The 18,975-nt window shown below is 54.6% G+C and overlaps 2 protein-coding genes across 2 annotated transcripts in view; both read right to left on the bottom strand.

The window, feature by feature from the left end:
- Positions 1–534: 534 nt before the first annotated feature.
- ndufaf3 (NADH:ubiquinone oxidoreductase complex assembly factor) lies at positions 535–5,853 on the bottom strand. Its single transcript, XM_086002192.1, has 5 exons — positions 5,706–5,853; positions 4,185–4,377; positions 2,469–2,535; positions 1,189–1,289; positions 535–699 (listed from the first exon to the last, which is right to left on the bottom strand). The coding sequence occupies exons 1-5, from the start codon at positions 5,762–5,764 to the stop codon at positions 601–603; spliced, it is 519 nt and encodes a 172-aa protein (XP_085858318.1). The 5' UTR covers positions 5,765–5,853; the 3' UTR covers positions 535–600.
- A 3,646-nt stretch (positions 5,854–9,499) lies between these two features.
- LOC147111366 (mitochondrial-processing peptidase subunit beta-like) overlaps positions 9,500–18,975 on the bottom strand; it is a 34,128-nt gene continuing 24,652 nt past the window's right edge. Inside the window, exons 12-13 of the mRNA XM_086002190.1 lie at positions 14,896–14,971; positions 9,500–9,773 (exon numbers count right to left, since the gene is read on the bottom strand). Coding sequence (XP_085858316.1) covers positions 9,709–9,773; positions 14,896–14,971 — 141 coding nt within the window. The 3' untranslated portion in view covers positions 9,500–9,708. The remainder of the gene's footprint in view (positions 9,774–14,895; positions 14,972–18,975) is intronic.

The following is an 18,975-nucleotide window of genomic DNA, read 5'->3' as shown; positions in this document are numbered from 1 at the left end:
TAACTAGCGTTTTGTACAGCTCCATCATAACCTCCCTGCTCTTATATTCTATGCCTCGGCTAATGAAGGCAAGTATCCCATATGCCTTTTTAACCACCTTATCTACCTGTCCTGCTGCCTTCAGGGATCTATGTACATGCACACCAAGGTCCTTCTGATCCTCTGTCCTTCCTGGGGTCCTACCATTCATTGTGTATTCCCTTGCCTTGTTAGTCCTCCCAAAATGCATCACCTCACACTTTTCAGGGTTAAATTCCATTTGCCACTGTTCTGCCCATCTGACCATCCCGTCTATAGCATCCTGTAGCCTGAGGCTTCCCTCCTCGCTATTTACCACTCCACCAATTTTCGTGTCATCTGTGAACTTACTGATCATACCTCCTACATTCATATCTAAATCATTAATGTACACTACAAACAGCAAAGGACCCAGCACCGATCCCTGCGGTACACCACTGGATACAGGCTTCCAGTCACAAAAACAACCTTCGACCCTCTGCCTCCTGGAAGTGGAAGGAGAGACGTCCCGACAACTTCTTGACACACAGTTTAATTATTCTGTACAATCAGATAAAGCCTCTTCAAACACTGCTACGAGTCCTACTCCAAGTCCCCGGAGATGTGGAGAGGTGGGATCAGTGCGGCTGCTGTGCATCTTCGCTCGCTTGTTAGGAAGTTAAAGGTCGCACAGGCATTTGGCTGTGGAGAGAAGCGGAAAGGTCAGCATGGCTGGAGTAAGTCTCAGCCTCGGCGATGGACTCTGTGTCGGTGAAGCCCCCACTAAGCCTGGTGATGACACCTCCACTAATTCCTCCCTCCATCCAGGCAGTGAGGTTGCAATCAGTGATTCAGTGCAGCACAGACAGGAATCAAACCTGCACCGTGTTACTGCTCTGACATACTGGGGCCATGAGTTCCTGTCTCCGTTCCTACAGTCTCTGGGTGACTACAATAGACACTGAAGGGAACCCGTGGAACTACCCCAGTGAGAGTCAGTGTCTGTGGAACTGTACCCCAGTGAGAGTCAGTGTCTGTGGAACTGTACCCCAGTGAGATTCAGTGTCTGATGGAGAGGGAAACAAATTTGTCTCAGGCCTGGGTAAAAAGGTAAACCGAAGTCGTTGAAACATTCCCACTCACTCTAGTGCCCACCGGTTAAGTCCTGTGTCTGTGTGCTGTGGCACTCACCGTGTCCTGTACCTCCACAGCAATCCCCTTGCTCCTCATAAATGCCAACAGTTTGGGGTCCAGTCTCCGGATTCTCTCACCCAACCCTAAAACCAGAATCTCTGCAACACAATACACGTCAGCTGTAGAGCAACTCATAGGAGTATACAGGGTACGGGGCCCCGACTCACAACACATAGGAATATACAGGAAACTTCGCGATATCCGGCACCGACAGAACCGAGCTGCTGCCAATCTATCAAAATTTCCGGATAGACCAGCACTAATGTTGAAGGATACGGAGGTTTTCATCTCTGTATCTGACAATAAACACTGTTGCTTAGCAACAGCTTGTAAACACTCGGCCCGTACCTTGGAAGCGTCTCTGAAGCTGTTGCTAAGCTACAGAGATGCTTACCAGAGCCTGACTGTTAGAAAAAAAAACCTAACAAAACGGCTGCTGATTTCTGCCGTTAGTTCGAGGTTTCCGGATATACAACCTCCGGATAAACCAAAGTTTCCTGTACAGGGTGCGGGGCCCCCAACTCCCAGCACATAGGAATATACAGGGTACGGGGCCCCGACTCCCAGCACATAGGAATATACAGGGTACGAGGCCCCGACTCCCAGCACATAGAAATATACAGGGCACGGGGCCCCGACTCCCAGCACATAGGAATATACAGGGTATGGGGCCCCGACTCCCAGCACATAGGAATATACAGGGTATGGGGCCCCGACACATAGGAATATACAGGGTACGGGGCCCCGACTCACAGCACATAGGAATATACAGGGCACGGGGCCCCGACTCACAGCACATAGGAATATACAGGGTACGGGGCCCCGACTCACAACACATAGGAATGTACAGGAAACTTCGCGATATCCGGCACCGACTGGACCGAGCTGCTGCCAATCTATCAAAATTTCCGGATAGACCAGCACTAATGTTGAAGGATACGGAGGTTTTCATCCCTGTATCTGACAACAAACACTGTTGCTTAGCAACAGCTTGTAAACACTCGGCCCGTACCTTGGAAGCGTCTCTGAAGCTGTTGCTATGCTACAGAGATGCTTACCAGAGCCTGACTGTTAGGTTTTTTTTCTAACAAAACGGCTGCTGATTTCTGCCGTTAGTTCGAGGTTTCCGGATATACAACCTCCGGATAAACCAAAGTTTCCTGTACAGGGTGCGGGCCCCCCGACTCCCAGCACATAGGAATATACAGGGTGCGGGGCCCCCGACTCCCCTCAATCTGCTAAACTCGAGAGAATACAGGCCGAGGATATTTCCCCACCTATTTTGGGTTCCAGGATGTAAAACAGAGCCAGGCTGTCCTCACTGATGTCTTTGTAACTTCCAACCTAGACAGAGAGAGAAAAATCCAAGAATGTTAACCTCTCCGCTTCCACTTTCACTCTGTCCTATTGCAGCAAGATTTCTCTCTCTCCTGAGCCACCGTTCCTGGACCACGTCAGCTCCCCACCGCCTCACACAGTCTCGGTTCTTCACGTCTGGGCCCAGATTGTGAGAGTGCTGGCTGGGTGTTTGATCAGAAACATCGCGGTCAGTGGATAGAGAGCACTGACCAATCCTCCCCAGCCTAGCCCAGGGAGGGCCAGCTCACCTGTAGCCCCCCCACTCAACCCCAGCTCAGCACAGGCTGGCTTCATTCTTTCTAATGGCTTTAGCCTTTCAGTGAGTGTTGGTTAGCAATCTCCAGTTAGTAAAAGGGATTCCAGTCACAGAGTTTCAGCTGATCAGGAGATTCAGCAGGGACCACAAACTGGCTTTGTGAGCTCGGCAGTGAGATAGAAACATAGAAGATAGGAGCAGGAGTAGGCCATTCGGCCCTTCGAGCCTGCTCCGCCATTCAACGAGATCATGGCTGATCATCCAAACCCTAGCACCCGGTCCCTACACCGACAGCCATCCCACCCAAGCCCTATCCCCGTAACCCCACGTATTTAATCCCCCCTAACACTAAGGGCCAATTTTTATCATGGCCAATCAACCTAACCCGCACATCTTTGGACTGTGGGAGGAAACTGGAGCACCCGGAGAAAACCCACGCAAACACGGGGAGAATGTGCAAACTCCACACAGACAGTCACCCGAGGCCGGATTTGAACCCGGGTCCCTGGCGCTGTGAGGCAACAGTGCTAACCACTATGCCACCGTATCATAAGAACATTAGAATTAGGAGCAGGAGTCAGCCGTACGGCCCCTCGAGCCTGCTCCGCCATTCAATAAGATCATGGCTGATCTTCTGCCTCAACTCCACTTTCCCGCCCGATCTCCATATCCCTGGAGTCCAAAAATCTATCGATCTCAGCCTTGAATCTACTCAACGATTCAGCATCCACAGCCCTCTGGGGTAGAAAATTCCAAAGATTCACAATGAGTGAAGAAATTTCTCCTCATCTCGGTCCTAAATGGCCGACCCCTTATCCAGAGACTGTGACCCCTAGTTCTAGACTCTCCAGCCGGGGGAAACAACCTCTCAGCATCTACCCTGTCAATCCCCCTCGGAATCTTATATGTTTCAATGAGATCACCTCTCATTCTTCTAAACTCCAGAGAGTATCGGCCCATTCTACACAATCTCTCCTCATAGGACAGCCCTCTCATCCCAGGAATCAATCTAGTGAACCTTCGTTGCACCGCCTCTAAGGCAAGTATATCCTTCCTTAGATAAGGAGACCAAAACTGTGCCCAGTACTCCAGGTGTGGTCTCACCAAGGCCCTGTATAACTGTAGTAAGACTTCCTTACGCTTGCACTCCAACCCCCTTGCAATAAAGACCAACATACCATTTGCCTTCCTAATTGCTTGCTGTACCTGCACGGACATCAAGTGGAGAAGTGATAGCTTCAGATAGTGAACCCTCCGGGGCCAGCTGTGCAACGTCCTTGTCCAGGGGCCTTTATTCCCTGAACCCTATTATCTTGAGGAATTACTTATAAATTTACAGAGAAGGAGATACAATCCCGCACAGGCTGATCGAACTCACGTTCCACTGAAGTAGTGCCTGTGGGATCACAGCACAGGGGCCAAACACTTGGTTCCCGTTGATAGTGAAGCCGTGCTTGCTGTAACTGTCGATGAACATGGTGTCGGGGGATTCTCGCTTCAGAGCGTTCACTGTGGTCCGCTGGTACAGCTCATCATCCGAGGGTGTCATCTTGTGACCCCGACAGGGCTGCCTGCAAAAGATAGGATCGAGTCAGAGGGGAATGGTGCTGAATCGCGGCTCACCCTGGATGCATCACAGGCCGGCTCCGCACCCACATTCTGTTCCTGTGTTTGGTGTAGAGATACACAAGAATTAAAAACTGCATTCCCTCCCTAAACCTCTCCGCCTCGCTATGTCTCTTTCCTCCTTAAAACCTACCTCTTTAACCAAGCATTTGGTCACCTACCCGAACACCACCTTATGTGGCTCGGTGTCAAATTTTGTTTGTTAACGCTCCTGTGAAGCACCTTGAGACATTTTACTACATTAAAGGCGCTTTATAAATGCAAGTTGTTGTTGCATTCCACCTTTTTAAAATGAAGTTCACCTATTATTCCCTCATTACTTCCGTCCCTTGTGAAAGAAAGATTAGCAATTATACACAACAGCTGAGCAAGAAGTTCCAGAGAGTTCCACTGTTGTTAAATGGCTAAACGCAGCGATAAATGACCAGTGAGTGAAAGACGTCAACTCTGAGAGTCAGTACTGAGGGAGTGCTGCACTGTCGGGGGGTCAGTACTGAGGGAGAGCCGCACTGTCAGAGGGGCAGTACTGAGGGAGCGCCGCACTGTCGGAGGGGCAGTACTGAGGGAGCGCCGCACTGTCGGAGAGGCAGTACTGAGGGAGCGCCGCACTGTCGGAGGGGCAGTACTGAGGGAGCGCCGCACTGTCGGAGGGACAGTACTGAGGGAGTGCCGCACTGTCGGAGGGGCAGTACTGAGGGAGCGCCGCACTGTCGGAGGGGCAGTACTGAGGGAGAGCCGCACTGTCGGAGGGGCAGTACTGAGGGAGCGCCGCACTGTCGGAGGGGCGGTACTGAGGGAGCGCCGCACTGTCGGAGGGGCGGTACTGAGGGAGCGCCGCACTGTCGGAGGGGCGGTACTGAGGGAGTGTCGGAGGGGCGGTACTGAGGGAGCGCCGCACTGTCGGAGGGGCGGTACTGAGGGAGCGCTGCACTGTCGGAGGGGCGGTACTGAGGGAGCGCCGCACTGTCGGAGGGGCGGTACTGAGGGAGCGCCGCACTGTCGGAGGGGCGGTACTGAGGGAGCGCCGCACTGTCGGAGGGGCGGTACTGAGGGAGCGCCGCACTGTCGGAGGGGCGGTACTGAGGGAGCGCCGCACTGTCGGAGGGGCAGTACTGAGGGAGCGCTGCACTGTCGGAGGGGCGGTACTGAGGGAGCGCTGCACTGTCGGAGGGGCGGTACTGAGGGAGCGCCGCACTGTCGGAGGGGCGGTACTGAGGGAGCGCCGCACTGTCGGAGGGGCGGTACTGAGGGAGCGCCGTACTGTCGGTCTTACCGGAGGGCCGCCACCAGCCGGACCCGAGGCCCGAGGCCGCGACACAACATGGCCGCCATGGTGGTCAGGGTGAGGGGTCAGCGCCAAGGATCCGCGCGGCAAGAGCAGCCCCCGGGCCCGCGCTCTCCGCCGCCGCCCCTGGCCGCTCCGCGCAACTGCAGCGCCAGGATCCGCAGCGCCGTCTCACTGCCCCCGGTGTGCAGCAGGCTTGGCCAACCCCGCCCCCGCTCGGCAAACTCCTCCCACTCTGCAAACTCCTCCCCCACTCTGCAAACTCCTCCCCAGCCCCCACCCTGCAAACTCCTCCCACTGTGCAAACTCCGCCCCCACTCTGCAAACTCCTCCCACTCTGCAAACTCCCCCCACTCTGCAAACTCCCCCCAGCCCCCACTCTGCAAACTCCTCCCACTCTGCAAACTCCCCCCCCAGCCCCCACTCTGCAAACTCCTCCCACTCTGCAAACTCCGCCCCCACTCTGCAAACTCCTCCCACTCTGCAAACTCCCCCCCAGCCACCACTCTGCAAACTCCTCCCGCTCGGCAAACTCCTCCTGCTCGGCAAACTCCTCCCGCTCGGCAAACACCCCCCAGCCCCCACTCTGCAAACTCCCCCCCCCAGCCCCCACTCTGCAAACTCCTCCCACTCTGCAAACTCCTCCCGCTCGGCAAACTCCTCCCGCTCGGCAAACACCCCCCAGCCCCCACTCTGCAAACTCCCCCCCCCAGCCCCCACTCTGCAAACTCCCCCCCCCAGCCCCCACTCTGCAAACTCCTCCCACTCTGCAAACTCCTCCCGCTCGGCAAACTCCCCCCGCTCGGCAAACACCCCCCAGCCCCCACTCTGCAAACTCCCCCCCCCAGCCCCCACTCTGCAAACTCCCCCCCCCAGCCCCCACTCTGCAAACTCCTCCCACTCTGCAAACTCCTCCTGCTCGGCAAACTCCCCCCGCTCGGCAAACACCCCCCAGCCCCCACTCTGCAAACTCCCCCCCCCAGCCCCCACTCTGCAAACTCCCCCCCCCAGCCCCCACTCTGCAAACTCCCCCCCCCAGCCCCCACTCTGCAAACTCCCCCCCCCAGCCCCCACTCTGCAAACTCCTCCCACTCTGCAAACTCCTCCCGCTCTCAAACTCCTCCCGCTCTGCAAACTCCTCCCACTCTGCAAACTCCTCCCGCTCTCAAACTCCTCCCGCTCTGCAAACTCCCCCCCAGCCCCCGCTCTGCAAACTCCTCCCCCCCAGCCCCCACTCTGCAAACTCCTCCCCCCCACTCTGCAAACTCCTCCCCCCCCAGCCCCCACTCTGCAAACTCCCCCCAGCCCCCACTCTGCAAACTCCTCCCACTCTGCAAACTCCTCCCGCTCGAAAAACTCCCCCCCAGCCCCCACTCTGCAAACTCCTCCCACTCTGCAAACTCCCCCCCAGCCCCCACTCTGCAAACTCCCCCCCAGCCCCCACTCTGCAAACTCCCCCCAGCCCCCACTCTGCAAACTCCCCCCACTCTGCAAACTCCCCCCAGCCCCCACTCTGCAAACTCCTCCCACTCTGCAAACTCCCCCCCCCAGCCCCCACTCTGCAAACTCCTCCCGCTCGGCAAACTCCTCCCACTCTGCAAACTCCTCCCGCTCGGCAAACTCCTCCCACTCTGCAAACACCCCTCAGCCCCCACTCTGCAAACTCCCCCCCCAGCCCCCACTCTGCAAACTCCTCCCGCTCTGCAAACTCCTCCCGCTCTGCAAACTCCCCCCAGCCCCCGCTCTGCAAACTCCTCCCCCCCAGCCCCCACTCTGCAAACTCCTCCCCCCAGCCCCCACTCTGCAAACTCCTCCCCCCCAGCCCCCACTCTGCAAACTCCCCCCACTCTGCAAACTCCTCCCCCCAGCCCCCACTCTGCAAACTCCTCCCCCCAGCCCCCACTCTGCAAACTCCTCCCCACCAGCCCCCACTCTGCAAACTCCTCCCCCCCAGCCCCCACTCTGCAAACTCCTCCCCCCCAGCCCCCACTCTGCAAACTCCCCCCACTCTGCAAACTCCTCCCCCCCAGCCCCCACTCTGCAAACTCCTCCCCCCCAGCCCCCACTCTGCAAACTCCTCCCCCCCAGCCCCCACTCTGCAAACTCCCCCCCCCCCCAGCCCCCACTCTGCAAACTCCCCCCAGCCCCCACTCTGCAAACTCCTCCCGCTCGAAAAACTCCTCCCCAGCCCCCCCGCTCCCACTCTGCAAACTCCCCCAGTGCCACACTAACTGGCTCTCTCGGTCTCACCCCCTTCTCTCCCCTGACCCCCCCTTCCTGCCGCTATGCTAGCGGACATTGTGAATGCCTCCCACTCCTCAGAGCCGTCTCCAGCCCTCTGCAAACTAGCGCCCATCACCTAACCCCCTTCTCCAAAGTCCTTGAATTTGTCATCGTCTCACAAATCCGTGCCCAGCAGGGTTGCTAACATGGCTGGACATAATCCTGGAGGTTTCATTACAATTCGTCGCCCCACCCCACCCACCCACCTGCCATTGGATGCCCGGCACATCAATCCTCACAGTATCTGAAGAAGAAATTTGCAGAGCTACAGGGAAAGGGCGGGGGAGTGGGACAAGCTGAAGTGCTCTTGCAGAGAGCCGGCACGGGCTCGACAGGCCGAATGGCCTCCTTCTGTGCTGCAACCATTCTATGATAAACATAGAAGATAGGAGTAGGCCATTTGGCCCCTCGAGCCTGCTCCGCCATTCAATGAGATCATGGCTGATCATCCAAATTCAGTACCCTGTCCCTGCCTTCTCCCCATACCCCTTCTCCCCATATCCCTTGATCCCTTTAGCTTTAAGAAATATATCTATATGATTCTGTGCCCCGCCCCATACTCCCACCTCTGAGCTGTCAGACTGCTTATCCAACCTTGGATGGCTCGAGCTTCTGACCTCATATCCTCTCCATCATAAAGAGCACATTCTTCCAGCCCTCTGTAAATCACCCACCTCAGCTCATCCGCTGCCGAAACTCTCACCCATGTCTTTGTCACCTCCAGATTTGATGATTCCACTGCTCCCCTGGCTGACCTGCCATCCTCCATAAATCAGCTCGTCTAAAACTCTGCTGCCCGTATCCTAATCTGCAGCAAGTCCCATTCACCCATTACCTGTGTGTTCGTTGACCTACATTGGCTCCTGATCGAGTAGATCAGGAGAAACTGTTTCCAGTGGCAGGAGGGTCGGTAACCAGAGGACACAGAGTTACAATAATTAACAAAAGAACCAGAGGGGAGATGAGGAGAATGTTTTTACGCAGCGAGTTGTTGTGATCTGGAATGCGCTGCCTGAAAGGGCGGTGGAAGCAGATTCAATAGTAACTTTCAAAAGGGAATTGGAGAAATACTTGAAGGGAATTTGCAGGGCTGTGGGGAAAGAGTGGTGGGGGGGGCGGTGGATAGCTTTTTGAAAGAACCGGCACAGACACAATGGGCCGAATGGCCTCCTCCTGTGCTGCCCGAGTCTATGAGTGCAGGAGGATCTGTGGGCACTCTCTGTGATCAACAGTTGGTCCAGAACGTGCTCTACACGGAGGTCAACCAGCAAGTGTGTGACCTTCCTGGAGTGCAGAGACTGCAGTCAGAAAATGCAGAGTGAGGGACGTCGCTCAGTCCCGCTCTACTCAGGGTCTGGGTCGGAGTATTCCATCAGGCATTCCCCTCCACCCTCTCAAACCCCAGCTTAAGGAACACGAATTTCCTTCCCCCCAATAAACAAATCAAGTTGTGGTAATGAATTCTGCTGCAGTGAATGCATCGAGATCAGTAGACAGTCTGCTTTAATAGAACCTTTAATTATTTATGTTCTGTACAGTTGGGTTACAGTGTCTCAGTTTAATAACAATCTCCTGCAATTCAAACAAGTTTTCCACCATTTCAAATTACACCACCAAACAAACGGTACACAATGAGGGGATGAGACCCCCCGAGACCGAGGGGCTCAAAGTAGGAACAGCCCCAATCCTCTCTGCTTCTGGACCTGGCTCATAGACGCAGCCAGTACATGGCGCTCCGGATCCGGTTGTAATCCGGTAGTTGCTCAATTGGACCTGTCAGAGAGAAAAAGGTCAGTCAGTGAAAGAATACAGAGTGTGGCACCGTCAGGGAAGGTGGTGTCAATACGAACAAGGTGTAATACAGGAGAGCTCGTCATCACTGTGCTGTATCGGTCTCTGATTCTGGTTACAAACACACACTGATAGAACTGGGCACCTCTGTGTTCGAGAGCCACGTGGGGTATGCGTGATTCTCCCACAATGTGCTGACTCGAGCAAAATCAGGAATTGAGAGGGGAGTTATCGGTGAAGGAGGGAGGGAGATGGAAGAGCGAGCCCTCACTGCACTGACCCAGTCACTGCACCGACCCAGACACCGGGACTGTGTACAGGGACACCCCGGATACTGGGACTGTGTACAGGGACACCCCGGATACTGGGATTGTGTACAGGGACACCCCGGATACTGGAATTGTGTACAGGGACACCCCGGATACTGGGATTGTGTACAGGGACACCCCGGATACTGAGATTGTGTACAGGGACACCCCGGATACTGGGATTGTGTACAGGGTAATCCCCGGATACTGGGATTGTGTACAGGGACACCCCGGATACTGGGATTGTGTACAGGGACACCCCGGATACTGGGATTGTGTACAGGGACACCCCGGATACTGGGATTGTGTACAGGGACACCCCGGATACTGGGATTGTGTACAGGGTAATCCCCGGATACTGGGATTGTGTACAGGGACACCCCGGATACCGGGATTGTGTACAGGGACACCCCGGATACCGGGATTGTGTACAGGGACACCCCGGATACCGGGATTGTGTACAGGGTAATCCCCGGATACTGGGATTGTGTACAGGGACACCCCGGATACTGGGATTGTGTACAGGGACACCCCGGATACTGGGATTGTGTACAGGGACACCCCGGATACTGGGATTGTGTACAGGGTAATCCCCGGATACTGGGATTGTGTACAGGGACACCCCGGATACTGGGATTGTGTACAGGGACACCCCGGATACCGGGATTGTGTACAGGGACACCCCGGATACCGGGATTGTGTACAGGGACACCCCGGATACCGGGATTGTGTACAGGGTAATCCCCGGATACTGGGATTGTGTACAGGGACACCCCAGATACTGGGATTGTGTACAGGGACATCCCAGATACTGAGATTGTGTACAGGGACACCCCGGATACTGAGATTGTGTACAGGGACACCCCGGATACTGGGATTGTGTACAGGGTAATCCCCGGATACTGGGATTGTGTACAGGGTAATCCCCGGATACTGGGATTGTGTACAGGGTAATCCCCGGATACTGGGATTGTATACAGGGACACCCCGGATACTGGGATTGTGTACAGGGACACCCCGGATACCGGGATTGTGTACAGGGTAATCCCCGGATACTGGGATTGTGTACAGGGACACCCCAGATACTGGGATTGTGTACAGGGACACCCCGGATACCGGGATTGTGTACAGGGACACCCCGGATACTGGGATTGTGTACAGGGACACCCCGGATACCGGGATTGTGTACAGGGTAATCCCCGGATACTGGGATTGTGTACAGGGACACCCCGGATACCGGGATTGTGTACAGGGTAATCCCCGGATACTGGGATTGTGTACAGGGACACCCCGGATACCGGGATTGTGTACAGGGACACTACCATATCCCCACTATACCAAATCCTGGATTGCAGGATTTTCCTTATAGTTGCTGCTCTTCTCCTCATTCTTCCTCCGTGGGAGAACCAACACGAGGGAAACACCTACTTGACCTCCTCCTCACCAATCTACCTGTCGCAGAGGCATCTGTCCATGACAGCATTGGTAGCAGTGACCACCTCACACTCATTGTGGAGACAAAGTCCCGTCTTCACACTGAGGACACCCTCCATCGTGTTGTGTGGCACTACCACCGTGCTAAATGGGATAGATTCAGAACAGATCTAGCAGCTCAAAACTGGGCATCCATGAGGCGCCGTGGGCCATCAGCAGCAGCAGAATTGTATTCCACCACAATCTGTAACCTCATGGCCCGGCATATCCCTCACTCTACCATTACCATCAAGCCAGGGGACCAACCCTGGTTCAATAAGGAGTGTAGAAGAGCATATCAGGAGCAGCACCAGGAGTACCTAAACATGAGGTGCCAACCTGGGGAAGCTGCAACACAGGACTACATGCATGCTAAAAAGCAGAAGCAGCATGCTATAGACAGGGCTAAGCGATCTCACAATCAATGGATCAGATCAAAGCTCTGCAGTCCTGCCACATCCAGTCGTGAATGGTGGTGGACCATTAAACAACAAACAGGAGGAGGAGGCTCCATGAATGTCCCCATCCTCAATGATGGTGGAGCCCAGCACGTGAGTGTAAAAGACAAGGCTGAAGCGTTGGAACCATCTTCAGCCAGAAGTGCAGAGTGGATGATCCATATCGGCCTCCTCCTGAGGTCCCCACCATCACAGAAGCCAGTCTTCAGCCAATTCGATTCACTCCATGTGATATCAAGAAACGGCTGAGCACACTGGATACAGCAAAGGCTATGGGCCCCGACAACATCCTGGCTATTGTGCTGAAGACTTGTGATCCAGAACTAGCCGCGCCTCTAGCCAAGCTGTTCCAGTACAGCTACAACACTGGCATCTATCCGACAATGTGGAAAACTGCCCAGGTATGTCCTGTCCACAAAAAGCAGGACAAATCCAATCCGGCCAATTACTGCCCCATCAGTCCACTCTCAATCATCAGCAAAGTGATGGAAGGTGTCATCGACGGTGCTGTTAAGCGGCACTTAGCAATAACCTGCTCACTGATGCCCAGTTTGGGTTCCGCCAAGATCACTCGGCTCCAGACCTCATTACAGCTTTGGTCCAAACATGGACAAAGGAGCTGAATTCCAGAGGTGAGGTGAGTGTGACTGCCCTTGACATCAAAGCAGCATTTGACCGAGTGTGGTATCAAGGAGCCCTAGTAAAACTGAAGTCAATGGGAATCGGGGGAAACTCTCCCATGGCTGGAGTCATACCTAGCACAAAGGAAGATGGTTGTTGGAGCTCAATTATCACAGCCCCAGGATATCGCTGCAGGAGTTCCTCAGGGCAGTGTCCTAGGCCCAAACATCTTCAGCTGCTTCATCAATGACCTTCCCTCCAACATAAGGTCAGAAATGGGGATGTTCGCTGATGACTGCACAGTGTTCAGTGCCATTCACAACTCCTCAGATAATGAAGCAGTCCATGCCCGCATGCAGCAAGACCTGGACGACGTTCAGGCTTGGGCTGATAAGTGGCAGGTAACATTCGTGCCACAGAAGTGCCAGGCAATGACTATCTCCAACAAGCAAGAGTCTACCCACCGCCCCTTGACATTCAATAGCATTACCATCGCCGAATCCCCCACCAGCAACATCCTGGGGGTCACCATTGACCAGAAACTTAACCAGACCAGCCACATAAATACTATGACAACAACAGCAGGTCAGAGGCTGGGTATTCTGCGGCGAGTGTCTCACCTCCTGACTCCCCAAAGCCTTTCCACCATCAACAAGGCACAATTCAGGAGTGTGATGGAATACTCTCCACATGCCTGGATGAGTGCAGCTCCAACAACACCCAAGGAGCTCAACACCGTGGCTGCAGTGTGGACCATCTACAAGATGCACTGCAGCAACTCGCCAAGGCTTCTTCGGCAGCACCTCCCAAACCTATGACCTCTTCCACCGAGATGGAAAAGGTCAGCAGGCGCATGGGAACACCACCACCTCCAAGTTCCCCTCCAAGTCACACACCATCCTGACTTAGACGTATATCGCCGATCCTTGATCGTCGCTGGGTCAAAATCCTGGAACTCCCTACCTAACAGCACTGTGGGAGCACCTTCACCATGCCGACTGCAGCGGTTCAAGGCGGCGGCTCACCACCACCATCTCAAGGGCAATTAGGGATGGGCAATAAATGCTGGATTTGCCAGCGACACCCACATCCCATAAACGAATACAAAAAAAAACAGGTGTTTAAAACCAACACTCTGCTGTTCAACCCTGTGACCGTCCGACACTGAACCCCCCAATCCTGTGACCGTCCTACACTGAACTCCCCAATCTTGTGACCGTCCTACACTGAACCCCCGAATCCTGTGACTGTCCTACACTGAACCCCCCAATCCTGTGACCGTCCTACACTGAACCCCCAATCCTGTGACCGTCCTACACTGAACTCCCCAATCTTGTGACCGTCCTACACTGAACCCCCGAATCCTGTGACTGTCCTACACTGAACCCCCCAATCCTGTGACCGTCCTACACTGAACCCCCAATCCTGTGACTGTCCTACACTGAACCCCCCAATCCTGTGACCGTCCTACACTGAACCCCCGAATCCTGTGACTGTCCTACACTGAACCCCCCAATCCTGTGACCGTCCTACACTGAACCCCCAATCCTGTGACTGTCCTACACTGAACCCCCCAATCTTGTGACCGTCCTACACTGAACCCCCGAATCCTGTGACTGTCCTACACTGAACCCCCCAATCCTGTGACCGTCCTACACTGAACCCCCAATCCTGTGACTGTCCTACACTGAACCCCCCAATCCTGTGACCGTCCTACACTGAACCCCCCATCCTGTGACCGTCCTACACTGAACCCCCCAATCCTGTGACCGTCCTACACTGAACCCCCAATCCTGTGACCGTCCTACACTGAACCCCCAATCCTGTGACTGTCCTACACTGAACCCCCCAATCCTGTGACCGTCCTACACTGAACCCCCCATCCTGTGACCGTCCTACACTGAACCCCCCAATCCTGTGACCGCCCTACACTGAACCCCAAATCCTGTGACCGTCCTACACTGAACCCCCCAATCCTGTGACCATCCTACACTGAACCCCCCAGCCTGTGACCGTCCGACACTGAACCCCCCAATCCTGTGACCGTCCTACACTGAACCTCCCAATCCTGTGACCGTCCTACGCTGAACACCCATTCCTGTGATCATCCTACACCAACGCCTCGGCCCTTCAGCACAGCTTCTCCTCGATCTCCCCACGGCTCGACACAATCAGCTGAAAAAGCCCACGGGCAGTGATCTGTGGGCAGGGAATAACTGCTCAATGAAAGCGAGTTAAACTTACCGATAGCAGCAACGGCGGGACACTTGTCGTAGATGTTACGGGTGCAAACCTCACGCAGAGTATGGGCATCAACAGCCTGCGCCAGGAAAAGAGACAAATCAGAATCACACAGCAAAAAGCAGCAGCGGCAACGAAAGTGAACTGCAAGTCTGATGCAACACTTTATTATAGAAGATTCAACTCCCACTGGGGTACAGTTCCACAGACACTGACTCTCACTGGGGTACAGTTCCACAGACACTGACTCTCACTGGGGTACAGTTCCACAGACACTGACTCTCACTGGGGTACAGTTCCACAGACACTGACTCTCACTGGGGTACAGTTCCACAGACACTGACTCTCACTGGGGTACAGTTCCACAGACACTGACTCTCACTGGGGTACAGTTCCACAGACACTGACTCTCACTGGGGTACAGTTCCACAGACACTGACTCTCACTGGGGTACAGTTCCACAGGCACTGACCCTCACTGGGGTACAGTTCCACAGACACTGACTCTCACTGGGGTACAGTTCCACAGACACTGACTCTCACTGGGGTACAGTTCCACAGACACTGACTCTCACTGGGGTACAGTTCCACAGACATTGACTCTCACTGGGGTACAGTTCCACAGGCACTGACTCTCACTGGGGTACATTTCCACAGACACTGACTCTCACTGGGGTACAGTTCCACAGACACTGACTCTCACTGGGGTACAGTTCCACAGACACTGACTCTCACTGGGGTACAGTTCCACAGACACTGACTCTCACTGGGGTACAGTTCCACAGACACTGACTCTCACTGGGGTACAGTTCCACAGACACTGTCTCTCACTGGGGTACAGTTCCACAGACACTGACTCTCACTGGGGTACAGTTCCACAGACACTGACTCTCACTGGGGTACAGTTCCACAGACACTGACTCTCACTGGGGTACAGTTCCACAGGCACTGACCCTCACTGGGGTACAGTTCCACAGACACTGACTCTCACTGGGGTACAGTTCCACAGACACTGTCTCTCACTGGGGTACAGTTCCACAGACACTGACTCTCACTGGGGTACAGTTCCACAGACACTGACTCTCACTGGGGTACAGTTCCACAGACACTGACTCTCACTGGGGTACAGTTCCACAGACACTGACTCACACTGGGGTACAGTTCCACAGACACTGACTCTCACTGGGGTACAGTTCCACAGACACTGCCTCTCTCTGGGGTACAGTTCCACAGACACTGACTCTCACTGGGGTACAGTTCCACAGACACTGACTCTCACTGGGGTACAGTTCCACAGACACTGACTCTCACTGGGGTACATTCCACAGACACTGACTCGCACTGGGGTACAGTTCCACAGACACTGACTCTCACTGGGATACAGTTCCACAGACACTGACTCTCACTGGGGTACAGTTCCACAGACACTGACTCTCACTGGGGTACAGTTCCACAGACACTGACTCTCACTGGGGTACAGTTCCACAGACACTGACTCTCACTGGGGTACAGTTCCACAGACACTGACTCTCACTGGGGCACAGTTCCACAGGGACTGACTCTCACTGGGGCACAGTTCCACAGGGACTGACTCTCACTGGGGTACAGTTCCACAGACAGTGACTCTCACTGGGGTACAGTTCCACAGACACTGACTCTCACTGGGGTACAGTTCCACAGACACTGACTCTCACTGGGGTACAGTTCCACAGACACTGACTCTCACTGGGGTACACTTTCGCAGACACTGACTCTCACTGGGGTACAGTTCCACAGACACTGACTCTCACTGGGGTACAGTTCCACAGACACTGACTCTCACTGGGGTACCGTTCCACAGACACTGACTCTCACTGGTGTACAGTTCCGCAGACACTGACTCTCACTGGGGTACAGTTCCACAGACACTGACTCTCACTGGGGTACAGTTCCACAGACACTGACTCTCACTGGGGTACAGTTCCACAGGCACTGACTCTCACTGGGGTACAGTTCCACAGACACTGACTCTCACTGGGGTACAGTTCCACAGACACTGACTCTCACTGGGGTACAGTTCCACAGGCACTGACTCTCACTGGGGTACAGTTCCACAGGCACTGACTCTCACTGGGGTACAGTTCCACAGGCACTGACTCTCACTGGGGTACAGTTCCACAGACACTGACTCTCACTGGGGTACAGTTCCACAGACACTGACTCTCACAGAGGTACAGTTCCACAGGCACTGACTCTCACTGGGTACAGTTCCACAGACACTGACTCTCACTGGGGTACAGTTCCACAGGGACTGACTCTCACTGGGGTACAGTTCCACAGACACTGACTCTCACTGGGTACAGTTCCACAGACACTGACTCTCACTGGGGTACAGTTCCACAGGGACTGACTCTCACTGGGGTACAGTTCCACAGACACTGACTCTCACTGGGGTACAGTTCCACAGGGACTGACTCTCACTGGGGTACAGTTCCACAGACACTGACTCTCACTGGGGTACAGTTCCACAGACACTGACTCTCACTGGGGTACAGTTCCACAGACACTGACTCTCACTGGGGCACAGTTCCACAGGGACTGACTCTCACTGGGGTACAGTTCCACAGACACTGACTCTCACTGGGGTACAGTTCCACAGACACTGACTCTCACTGGGGTACAGTTCCACAGACACTGACTCTCACTGGGGTACACTTTCGCAGACACTGACTCTCACTGGGGTACAGTTCCACAGACACTGACTCTCACTGGGGTACAGTTCCACAGACACTGACTCTCACTGGGGTACCGTTCCACAGACACTGACTCTCACTGGTGTACAGTTCCACAGACACTGACTCTCACTGGGGTACAGTTCCACAGACACTGACTCTCACTGGGGTACCGTTCCACAGACACTGACTCTCACTGGGGTACAGTTCCACATACACTGACTCTCACTGGGGTACAGTTCCACAGACACTGACTCTCACTGGGGTACAGTTCCACAGACACTGACTCTCACTGGGGTACAGTTCCACAGACACTGACTCTCACTGGGGTACAGTTCCACAGACACTGACTCTCACTGGGGTACAGTTCCACAGACACTGACTCTCACTGGGGTACAGTTCCACAGGCACTGACTCTCACTGGGGTACAGTTCCACAGGCACTGACTCTCACTGGGGTACAGTTCCACAGGCACTGACTCTCACTGGGGTACAGTTCCACAGGCACTGACTCTCACTGGGGTACAGTTCCACAGACACTGACTCTCACTGGGGTACAGTTCCACAGACACTGACTCTCACTGGGGTGCAGTTCCACAGACTCTCACTGGGGTACAGTTCCACAGGCACTGACTCTCACTGGGGTACAGTTCCACAGACACTGACTCTCACTGGGGTACAGTTCCACAGACACTGACCCTCACTGGGGTACAGTTCCACAGGCACTGACTCTCACTGGGGTACAGTTCCACAGACACTGACTCTCACTGGGGTACAGTTCCACAGACACTGACTCTCACTGGGGTACAGTTCCACAGGCACTGACTCTCACTGGGGTACAGTTCCACAGACACTGACTCTCACTGGGGTACAGTTCCACAGACACTGATTCTCACTGGGGTACAGTTCCACAGACACTGATTCTCACTGGGGTACAGTTCCACAGACACTGACTCTCACTGGGGTACAGTTCCACAGACACTGACTCTCACTGGGGTGCAGTTCCACAGACACTGACTCTCACTGGGGGACAGTTCCACAGACACTGACTCTCACTGGGGTACAGTTCCACAGACACTGACTCTCACTGGGGTACAGTTCCACAGACACTGACTCTCACTGGGGTACAGTTCCACAGACACTGACTCTCACAGAGGTACAGTTCCACAGGCACTGACTCTCACTGGGTACAGTTCCACAGACACTGACTCTCACTGGGGTACAGTTCCACAGGGACTGACTCTCACTGGGGTACAGTTCCACAGACACTGACTCTCACTGGGTACAGTTCCACAGACACTGACTCTCACTGGGGTACAGTTCCACAGGGACTGACTCTCACTGGGGTACAGTTCCACAGACACTGACTCTCAC

The sequence above is a fragment of the Somniosus microcephalus genome, chromosome 11 (genome assembly GCF_052327205.1).
Source record: "Somniosus microcephalus isolate GS21.2 chromosome 11, FLI_Smic_1.0, whole genome shotgun sequence".
In the NCBI taxonomy this organism is placed as follows: Eukaryota; Metazoa; Chordata; class Chondrichthyes; order Squaliformes; family Somniosidae; genus Somniosus; species Somniosus microcephalus.
The sequence above is the reverse complement of the archived record's forward strand: the minus strand, read 5'-3'. Positions and strand labels throughout refer to the sequence as shown.